Consider the following 11,521-nt stretch of genomic DNA (forward strand, 5'->3'; position numbering starts at 1 on the left):
GCCGTGATTGAGGCACAAGTGACTCTGGATAAGTATTCGGTCAGAAGTTCATTTTAACCTTACCGTAAATATTGGTTACGATCATGAGTTCTTAGATGTTGAACCGTAAATCCTTATAACGGTTTGGAAAAGATATTTTTCAGGCCGTTATTGGGTATTACGGATGGGACGACAACATTTTCCCAGCCGTAAGCCGTAAAAAAACTCAGATTTTTTCTAGTTTCCAACATTTCCCCAGCCGTAAGCCGTAAAAAAACTCAATCAAAATTTCTAATAGGAGTTGATTACAAGGTTTTCTAGACTAGTTTCAGGATAGGTTTCTTCAGGTTGTTTTCAACAAAATTCATCAAAACCATCCTTCTCCTTCTAAATCAAAAACAAAAAAGAGTTTTGATTCTCAAAAAATTAATCACTAGATTAGTCTAATCCATTGGCTAATCGTGATTAGTTACTTAATAATCATAGTTATCACTAATCAAATCGAGGGTACATTAGGTATTCCTGAAAATAGTAGGATAAGGGGTTATAAGAATTACTATTCCATAACCCATCAAGCCCCCAAAAACCATAGACTGCTCAGCCCCAATAATAGAGTTCTTTGTTAAAAACCAACACATGCATTCCAAAAATAACTTCATTTTAAGGAATTCTAAAACTCTAAAGCCTACTCATCTGTTACATATCAGGCATTGGCCCTTGACTTGTACAATAATATCCTTGTTGAGCTCACCCGTCAGTAAAAAGATTGCTCTCTAAAAAGTAAAAACTGAATTTCAGCATATATTGAACCAACTTTTCATTAAATGGTTAGAGGTTTCTCATTGCAAGTTACTAGAATAGTCTTTAACCATTAGAATTTCACCACACAACTTCTTAGGTACTTGTTCCAGTTTTTTTCCTTCTTGCCATGCTTGCCCTACCAATACTCCGGGTCCCACGTTACGCACATATACGACGACATGATCATTGAAAGGCCAAGGATGTTTTACTACAAATTTAAACAAAAAAAAAAAAAGAACAATGCTAGTTACTTGGTATTCTTCATATAACGCAGTAAATCAACAAACACGAAGCTCTATCTTTCAGATCTGCCTGTACTTAAATTGATCACATCCTACTTTATCTGTGAACGTTTAAAATTCAACATTGCATTAGGTTAACTGTAACAGCCATAATTAAGACTTGGTTTAGCTTCACGGAAGAAGGAAAGACAAAAGGACATAATACTTCTAACCTAAAACCATTCTATCATAGTAGTACCTGATATTATGAAGTTGAATGTTAGTTATGCAAATGTATCTACACATGAATACATACAATTATAATATTCAAAACATATGAAAATCCATACTCAGTTCATGTAGGGTTAATTTATCAACCATGATAATAGTACAATGACACAGATTTCTAAGATGCGTTTAACAAATTCATATAGTTAAATGCAAAGGGATCATTTAGTTAGCGGAAAATACATAAATTTCAATAGACATTAATAAGAAAACCTAAAACCTGATTTAGGAAAGCCTTGTGGGTAGTCCTGAAGATCCAATAGTCCATCTCCAAATTCATATGCAAAATCACAGGGCTGTTCTGTTGACATTATTTCTTTATGTTGTTTCACAGTGAAGTACAATGGACTATAGGAATTGGCGATGCCACCCAGAATTGGTCCGCCTGGAAGCATAAAAGGGTTAAAAGACTAGGTCAAACAGCCAAACCAAGACAAATCTGTAGATACACTATTCTATTAAGTTAATTTCTACAGTGATTAACCATTGAATAATTTCCTATCAAACAAAATAAATAGATAGAGCAGTTACGAACTTGGATACCAAAAAGGTCAGACTAAACATAGAGACATCGGTTGTGGTACAAGTTATCATCCTCATTTTACAGATTGTTTCATTAACTTATAATTTTATATTAAAGTTTCAGAAGAGAATTGCAAATTCAGAAACCGCTGCGAAGGGTCTTCTGATTTTCTAGAAAACAAGCTAGTAACAAGGGACATGGATGGTTGGAAGTCGTGCACCTAAATTCCCTAAACACACTTCTGTCCAGAAAGAAATTTCCAATATACTAATGAGAATTTAGGGCTTGCTGCAGGGCTGCAGATTTAAATTAGTAGTTGGACTTGGTATCACATTTTGGGTATGAAGCTAGGAGTAGCAATCTCCCTTAAACTCTCTAAGTTAAAAATTGTGGGTGTACCAGAGAAATGTGGGTACTGAGTGGTGATCCTTTAATTTGAAGAATATTGATTGGGGGAAGGAACCGGTTCAAAGAGGGTAATGTATAAGAAGCATACCGAATGATTTGACACCTCGACACCAATATATGCTCTTACAGTGCCCATCACCCAAGCCATAGGGAAATTCATGCTATGCATCTATAATAAGGTGTCACTGCCTAAGAATTTTGCGGGCAACCCAAGTGAGAAAGTATCAAGTCCTAGAGTTGTGGGCATCCAACTCAAAAGCAATTGGCTTTGAGTGGGTGTTGCATTCTGAAAATGTACTGTAGAGTCCCTTGATTGACAGATGCCCAGGAAAAGTTATATTAGAGGCTTGAATTAAAGACAAAGGTAATTACAGAGCAATACCATATTTGTCCGAAACTAAAATTCATTACCATAAAGTATACGTCCAAAAGTCTCACCATCTTTGCAGAACATTACCTGCATGTAGAAAATAAGCAGCAACTTTAACTTTAGGTAGAAAGTTATAAATTGAATCAATCAACTTTTGAAAACAAGGACTTCCAGAATTAGAGAACAAATAACTGACCTTCTTGAATAAGTTTATCAAAGAAATAGGAAGAGGTCCTGTTTGATAAACCATAGGAAACATTTAGATTTGTCTTATTTTTGTCCAAAACAAGATAAGTATTAGCGTGATAACTGTGTGATAGACACTTACAAAAGGTGAAATTCACCTGATGAACTTCAAACAAAACCCAGGACTAGCAGATTTGTCTTCTTCTTTTACAATATTACACCATGAACGTAAATGATGTAGCAACATTTACAATATAACAGCATGAACGTATAAGAAATAAATAAATCATCGCGCATCTCATAAAAGAACAATTTGAGACCCTCAAAAAATGTATCAATAACTAAATAAATCTTTTCAAGCATCCGAAATTAAGATACATAATTCACAATCAATCAAAGATATAGTTCAAATAATGGGCCCATTCTTTTTCCAATTCCAAGATTAGTACAGGAGCTATGAAGATAAAGTTATCAAGATATATGTTTTATCTACTTGATGTGTCTAGTTTTTCTAGTGTAAAGCGGGTTCACAATTATCTCTATCCCTAAGAGGATATGACCAATATACAGTGTAGGAATTCAGAAAAAGTACCTCCACTAGTTCGGCAATTCCAGAACTCCAGTGACAGTAGGTTGCAGGCATCAGATAAAAAACTAGAAGCACTTTTCTTTGCTAGCTTAGAATCCTCATACCGTGTTCCAGCTATTCCCCAGATCCTAGAAATAAGCCTGCATGATTAAATGAATACCTTAAAAATAATGTTAGTACCACTCTTAAAAGTACAAGCATAAAAAGTGAAACTGATGTTTATATGATATAAGAGCACTAGACTTTTAATCATTTGGCATGGAATAAACATCATACGGAAAGAATGTGCACCTAGAGTTCAGAAAATGCAGCAGCCGATGTCGTCTTTCCTCTGGAATATCATCAATCTTTTTCCTAGAGTGCAACAATGAAAAGTGGTTCTTGAAAATGAATCAAGAAAATCTTGCAAAAAAAAAGAAATAAAACAAAATAATCAAATTGTTCCAGCTCCTGCCTTAAACTATAGTCTAGGAGTTGATCAGTGTATGAGATGCCAGAAGTATCTCACAAGAAGCTACTGTTTTTGTGCTGCACATATGTGTGTATTCATTTTGGCTGTGCTGCACCTTATGTGCGTGTTTATGTTTTAGCTTTAGGTTAAGTATAGTGAATAAAATTTCAATGGAAGCATATAGAATCAGGTTGAATGTCAACCTCAGGCACCAATCAAAATCTTTTAGAACTTTGAGTAGTGGTTGTGGACCATCCTTGAGATGTTAGAAGACCACAGAAGACACTAGTAGGCAGAGATTTTCTTTCGATAATAAACTACCAAAACCCTAATTTATCACAATCCATTCACAATTGTAAGAAAAAATCATAAAATAAACAAAAATACCAGAGATACCCAGCAGGGTTATACGAAGAAGGATCTAATGGAATCAGTTCCTTCGGAGGATCAAGAAAAGTCATGATATCCTGTTCATCGTAAAAAACCTTCGTTTCATCTGAAGATATTTCATATGGTTTTTCATCCCATGAGGATAAACTCTCGCTAGTTTGTCCATCAACAGCTTTAATTCCAACATTTTTCCTCCTAGAGTGGAGAATTGGCAAATTCTTCTTCTCTGCAAAACGCAAAAATCAATAGAGATAAAGATAATTCTCAAACCAGAAAAGAAGATGAGAAATTAAGAAACAAAATTTAAAAAGTAGACAGTAATGAGCTTGCTTACTTAACCCTAACCCTAACCCTAAATTGAAGACGTCGGTTTGGCGGGAAATACTCGAGTGTGGGTAAAGAAGACTGTTACAGGGGAGAGAAATGCAAGCTCTCGGACACATTCTGCTGGGACGCCGGATTTGGAGTTCGGATGTTCAACCTATATATCTTTAAGGCTTCCGCAAGCACTCCACTCAGCCGAGCCGCCCGAACTTACAGCGTGTTTTTTCGCTGACTCAATGTTAGAATCTGACTCGGCCTTGACTCGGCACGAGTTAAATGTCATACCGTTTGTTTTTTTATTTAAGTCAGATCTAATTCAGTCGGATCTTTTTGAGTCAAGTAATAAAATGTCTCAGACTCATAAAATGTCAGGTAATAAAATGTTCCTGACTCATGGAATCAAACCGCTGACTCAAAAAACAAACATATTGAGTCGGATTCAGGTGATTTAAGTCAGATTCATATGAGTCAAATCAAACCAAAAAAATAAATTAAAAGATGATCTTATATTATGACCCAAAATCACAATAACTTGGCATATATTCTTAATCATTCAGAAATGTGTTTTAGCTTTTTCTCAATTGAAGAATTGTAGGATAAAAATTGTATCTCAAAAGGGATACAAGCATCCATGTCCAGGTTAATATAACTAGACCAATGCAGTCATATCCAACAACGATTTCAACATCAAGTTGTTTCACATGAGTCTTCATCTTTCTATGTAATCGGGAACGATAAATCAAATCAACATGATGCCAAAAAAATTCTAATTGAAATTCAACCGAAGCTAAAGTATAAATGGAAACTAAATAAAGAAAACACAAGTGCATTGAGCAAACAGACAGGTCGGTTTTGCAGGATGTAATGAACTGGTGCATTGAGGACAATAGTTCCACATCATGTTAAAGTCTGCGGGAATCCAACTCAAAACCAATTGGCAATGAGTGGAGCGACCCTTCCATATTATATTTAAGTTAATTAAGCGGATTTTAGCGACGTGGGACTATTGTCCTTTCACACGCCCCCTCACGTGGACCTACGTACGAGTAGCCAGTCAATCGATAACATGTGTACAGGTGAGTGACTAAATCGGGGGGTAACACCTCGTCCAGTATCGGCCTACACCCCGAGTGTACAAGTGACAAAATCGGTTAAACACTTCGGACATTAACTCGGCCTACACCCGGCGTACGCAGGTCTGGGTCTGGGGCCATTAACTCGGCCTACACCCGGCGTACGCAGGTCTGGGGCTTAGCTCTGATACCATGTTAAAGTTTGCGGGCATCCAACTCAAAACCAATTTGCGACGAGTGGAGCGACCCTTCCATATTATATTTAAATTAATTAAGTGTATTCTAGCGATGTGGGACTATTGTCCTTCCACAACTGGGTAGGTATTGACATTACAATTTTGCTGGCAACATATGTAATTTTTCCATATTAAACATTTTCTCTAAAAAATTTAAAGAGCTAATCCAAAGAGATAAAGAAAGTTAAAAGAGAGAATGGGATCATACAAGAATAACAACAACCGAAGGTGCAATAAATGGAAAAAAAAAACTTATTAACAAACGGGCTAGATCCAAACAACCTACTCGAAAACAAACAAAACCTAAAAAATAAACATTTTTGATTTCAAATCCGGTGAAATAATTAAGCTTGAGAGCAACTTGCACTATTTTTTTCTTAGATTTCTTCATGGAACGGATTAATTCATGTGCTATGATAATATATTATTATTGATATATCTTTGAGGCACATAGGCAGCTTGTGTTGGTGAAATAATCTTCTCCATGAGAAGTTTCATTCTCGAAACTCGAAGCTTTGAAATAATTTTGTAAGTTTTATTACAAAGACCAATCAGTCTGTAATCATTAGGAGTGAAATGATGCTAGTTTCTGGGATTAGGTAAGTAATGGTGTGGTTTAGATGTGATGGCATTTTTTTTTGAAGATAAAATTTTTTGCACCATATCGATAACATCATTTCCTGTTGTATCCCATTGAAATTAAAAGAAACCAGCTGTGAATCCATCTGGTTTTGGGCATTCCATCTAGGTAAACTTTTAACAATACTGTATATTTCATCCTTAGATGGAATTCTCGTTAAAACTTCATTGTCAAAAAAAAAGGATTAAAAAAGGATTCATGAATGATAGGTGAAGTGGTAGTGGCTACAGTGCAAAAATGTTTAGTGTGAAAATTTGCCAGGTCTTTTGTAGTGTGAAACCATCGGAGTCTCTCCGAGATGAAATGTGATTTCTAAATCTTCTTATATTAGCTGGAAAATATGTTGTATTATTATTTGCATCCTTAATCCAGTGGTCCCATAATTCTGCTACAAAAATTATGCTTCTAATTTTTTTTCCAGTAACATAGGTTGTCAATAGTGAAATGAATTTTACAACAATTCTCCTCATTATATGAGAGAGATTGTGGGATAACTTAATTTAAAGATGATTAATGTCGTGAGTAATTTGACTAAAATATCGTTTGTTCCATTTACACAAATTACTTCTAGCAAGAGAGCGCTTCCGACTTATATTGTTATTATCTGAAGAAGAATCCCAAGTATTTGATATTAGTTTAGAACATGTTGGGTCTATGAGCCAACAACTATAGATTTTCCAAATATTTCTAAGCTGGTAACTATGATTTTCTGTGACTAATAAAAGTGGGCAATGATACGAGCCTAAGAAAGGTAAATGATGCACTTTTGAATCAGGATAATCTATTTGCCAGTGAGTATTATGAAGAGCCATATCAATTTTTACTATTTTGTATCCCTTACCATTGGTTTTATTTGACCATGTATAATTGCTTCCTATTAAACCCATGTCAATTTGACCGGTATGCATCACCAATGGTATTACAAACCCATTAAAGAATTTCTATTTGAAGAACCTATTAGAAATATGGACATTGAGGTCACCTATGACTACCCATGGCTGAAAAATGTTATCACTGAGATCCTTTAAGAAGTCTCATTGCATTTCTTTTTCATGTCGTAGTGAGTTGATCTATAAACACATGATATAAGCCATATTCTTGCTTAGAAGAATTAGATGTAAGGAGTATATGTGTGATATTCTAAAAATTTCCCTAGTTCTTTAACCCCAATCCTAGCGTATTCGGGTGTAGAATTTTACTACGGGAAGCTCGTATCCGTTGTACAGTCCCTTTATCAAAAAAAAAATTCCAGCAGGGGTTGTGGCTCATGATCACAGAGGGATTTTCCTGGGATGTGAAACTACAACTTTTGATGCTACTTCTTATGTTCTGGTCGAAGCTATTGCGTGCAGGTTAGGGGTTTCTCTGGCAAAAATACCAGCAGTGGATAAAGTCATCTTTGAAGGAGATGCAAAGAATGTTACAACTGCAATTTTAGGTGATCCGCATGATGTTCCTTGTGGAATACATTATGTTATTAGGGAAATAAAACAGGAAGCATCTTCCTTTGCTGATGCTAATTCAGTATGTTCCAAAAGCTGTTAATAATATGGCACATATATTATGTCAATATGCAATAAAAGATAACCTAAACCATAGGTGGGATTCTATTTCTCCACCATCTTGTATTTCTTCACACCTCAATTTAATGAGGCATACATTGCTAAGGAAGCACGGATTAAAAGATTACAACATATGTCGGAAAATTTATCTCACAAGGTTCAAAAATTTAGTATTTATTCAGTCTTTGATAACAATGATCTTGTAAACCTAATGTACTACATTTGCTAGTTTTAATATATATTTTTTCCATCAAAAAATAAAAAAATTAAGGAGGTAGTTAAATAAATGTTTCGTGCTTTCTTATGCCCGTCTTCTCTTCAAAAAAAAAATGGCTAAAAAGCTAAATTTGGGTGTCTAATTTACCTGTCAGCTCTAATCCAATAACCATTTGCCTTGATAAGTCTCCATCAGTGAGACACGTGTAAAAATGCCTCACGAAAATCTTCATGCAACTACATAGATGTCAAGGGCGTGTGGGCGCAGGAATAAAATTCCAAGTTTTCTCCAGACCTTTGTTCTGGTCCCCTTTCTCTAAATAATTTTTCCCATCTCTAAAACCCCAGTGCCAGTGAGTGTTGGAGGGTGAATCAATGAGAGTTTGTTGATATAGTTCCTTGAGGTGCAGTAGTGTGAAGAGGTAAGGATCTCCTCTGTCAATTTCAAATCGTAATCTCGTTGTATAAAATAAAATGTAAATTATTTCCTTTTTGATTAAATGATTTGAAGTTTCAACAACAAGGATGCAAATGGGTGCTCTTGCTGTGGGATGAGGGATTACGGTAGGGGGTTTCTTATCTTGAGTTTAGTTTTTCTGTGCCAACATTTCTGCCATGATTTGATTTCACTAGATATGTTTTCATCCCATTTTTGTGCTGCTGATTCAGTGTTCCGATAATGCTTAACATCTTTGTAACTCAAGTTATTCATGCAAACCGAAGATTGATTATTTGGAATGCTTTCCTTAACCATGAATTTGACAAGTTTCATGCATAAATTCCCTTATGATTTACCCATGGTTTCGAATTCTTTTGAAGCTACGTATGATGTTGGACTTGATTAAATCTCTTAATTTCTATGTTACCCTTGCATATTGTTCTAAATGATTTTGGGAAGATATACAAATGTTCGCAGTATGTCATCGAAGTCTCGTCTTCTATCACAAATCCAAGACTTTGAATTTCCAAACTAGCCTTTACCTGTTTGTTAAGATGATCCAAAGAACTATGTCTTTGAAACTCCACTGATAAAAAAAATGTGAATGAAATTCTTTCTTGGATTTTCTTTACTTCATTCTTCTCGCTGCCCTGCAGCTTCAAATTTAGAAGTCAATAATTTTCCTCACTTTACATCATTGGCTTGATTCTTTTAAATCCGTGTTTGTACAAACCAATTTGAAAAGTGTACTGCATTAACATGTAATTCATTTCTTTAATTAAGGTTTTCTGTATGTTTTACTCAATCACCCACTACTTTGGTTAGTAATCACTCTTGCCTTTTTAACTTAGTCTTGCTTTTCTGGATGCGTGTTTTCAATCCTAACATTTGAAATGTATTAATCATGTGCTTCTGGTTGTTGGATTTTGTTCTCTTTTGGACATGGATATATATACTTCTCGGTTAGTGGTGTATGTTCTAAACTAATTTTTGATTGTAAATGGCTTACTATAAGGTTTTGAGAATGCTGCCAATATTTATATTTTCGTAAGTATTATCGTAAGTATTTAGTTATGGATTCATGGGATTTTCATAACTTGATTTTGTGGAGGTTTCCTTGACGAATACTGATTTGATTCGGAAACTATTGGACTTTACTTTAGGATCGTCAGGCCGACTGGGGCACCCCACCACGTCGGTGGTTACCCGGAAGTTACCTGGAAGATCATTGCGGCAATGATGGCTGGTAACCAGAACTACCCTGACGTTGGCTCTGGCCTTGTAAAGAGTAGAGCAAATCTTATTTTGAATTTAAATGAATGGCAGCATACAAATGTTTAAGAGCGACTATTTTACATTTATTGTGAGCTTCATATTTCAGTTTAATGTTCTTACTTGTGGCATTTTATCTGTGTATCTTTTGGCGCTCGAATATCGTTATATCCCTTACTGAGTTGTGGCCTCATCCCGTTTTGTTTTGTTTTCCCACGAATTTGGAGCTAGCTCGATGCAGTAAGCCGGAAAAGCTGACGACAATGGAGCTATGGACACAATATCGGTATATGTTGTAGTCCCTTGTATATATATATCATGGGCTGTGCCGGGGTAGTTTTCCTATAGGTGCTAAATGATATTTTCTTTCCACGTCTTTTTGTGTGTACATGTATACAGACAGTATTATTTCGGGTATTATTTCGGGTTACACGGAATAATTTTTACACTCCTTTTTACTGTCCAGTTTCCTTTTATTTTATCATCAGTGTGTCGGTATGTCTTAATTCATGTATTTCTATCTAATTGGAATTCCTTTTATTTGAACCTTAATGTCCCAACATGTTCCTTCTTATATATATATATATATATATGTGCTACCCCCCTCTTGGGTTTCAACCTGTGTGTTAATATATTTTCAACTGTCAGTAGTGGTAATGAATGGCAATTGATCTTATTTTGGTATTGTGTGTTTAACCTTGTTGCGAACTGTTATCCAAGTGTAAATGCACATTTCCCTTACTGGGTGTGTGTATTTGAAGAAGTAGCACAATTGTTTAATCTAAATACGGTTTCTAGTATTTTGAACCCTCCCTTTGTGATTGTATACATCCTAATGAATGGCTACATTTTTATTTCTTTTCAGTTTGCTCTCAAACTTACTTTCCCGAAAAGAATGAGATTGTTTTTTTAAGCCGGTGTCAGTTTTGTTTTTGATTTCTCAATAATCTAACTAATTCCGTGTATTATATATATTCTCTATATAATAACATAATAACTGAGTTTTTTAAGGCGTTCTCATTCATACGTTGATTCTGAATTCTAGCTTCTGGTTGATTCTGTCCCCACCATTTATTTTTTTTAATAATAAAATATTGAATTTTAACTAAAGATATATTGTTTTTCTAAAAATAAGATAATTAAATTTTAAAAAATCTTCTTCTTGCCTCGCATAACAAAGTTTTGAAAATCTCCTAACATGCCATAATAATGCCAATAATATATCAAATCACGATTCCTTCATGATAATCAAAAAAATAAATCGAATGATCATCACGTGATGAGAAAATAAACCGAATGATCATCAAGTGTCCAATGTCCAGTGGCCGTTTACATACACAAAAAATGTTATTTTCCTAATTACATCCCCAAACTATCAAGTAAATCGAGAAAAAAAAATTCAAAAAAAAACGAAAAAATATAATTTCAAAAAAAAAACTGATTAGCCCGGTCATAAATCTCTAATCTGCAAAACTTGATTAGCCCGGTCATGAATCTCTTTTCCGCAAATCTTTGTTGGTGGTCCTGCACATCAGTTGGATTTTTGTTAGTAG

General features: G+C 34.9%; 1 protein-coding gene and 1 long non-coding RNA gene across 2 annotated transcripts; one reads left to right on the top strand and one right to left on the bottom strand.

Moving 5' to 3' along the window:
• Positions 1-575: 575 nt before the first annotated feature.
• Positions 576-4,716, bottom strand: LOC113297804. The gene is made up of 8 exons (XM_026546385.1): positions 4,541-4,716; positions 4,204-4,432; positions 3,657-3,719; positions 3,369-3,505; positions 2,787-2,824; positions 2,632-2,677; positions 1,510-1,674; positions 576-988 (listed from the first exon to the last, which is right to left on the bottom strand). Exons 1-8 carry the CDS (start codon positions 4,647-4,649, stop codon positions 819-821), a joined length of 957 nt encoding a protein of 318 aa, XP_026402170.1. The 5' UTR covers positions 4,650-4,716; the 3' UTR covers positions 576-818.
• A 3,831-nt stretch (positions 4,717-8,547) lies between these two features.
• LOC113292793 lies at positions 8,548-10,099 on the top strand. Its single transcript, XR_003331872.1, has 3 exons — positions 8,548-8,679; positions 8,769-8,821; positions 9,860-10,099. It is a non-coding gene; the product is annotated as an uncharacterized LOC113292793 (long non-coding RNA).
• Positions 10,100-11,521: the final 1,422 nt, after the last annotated feature.

Source organism: Papaver somniferum, chromosome 7 (assembly GCF_003573695.1).
Source record: "Papaver somniferum cultivar HN1 chromosome 7, ASM357369v1, whole genome shotgun sequence".
NCBI lineage: Eukaryota > Viridiplantae > Streptophyta > Magnoliopsida > Ranunculales > Papaveraceae > Papaver > Papaver somniferum.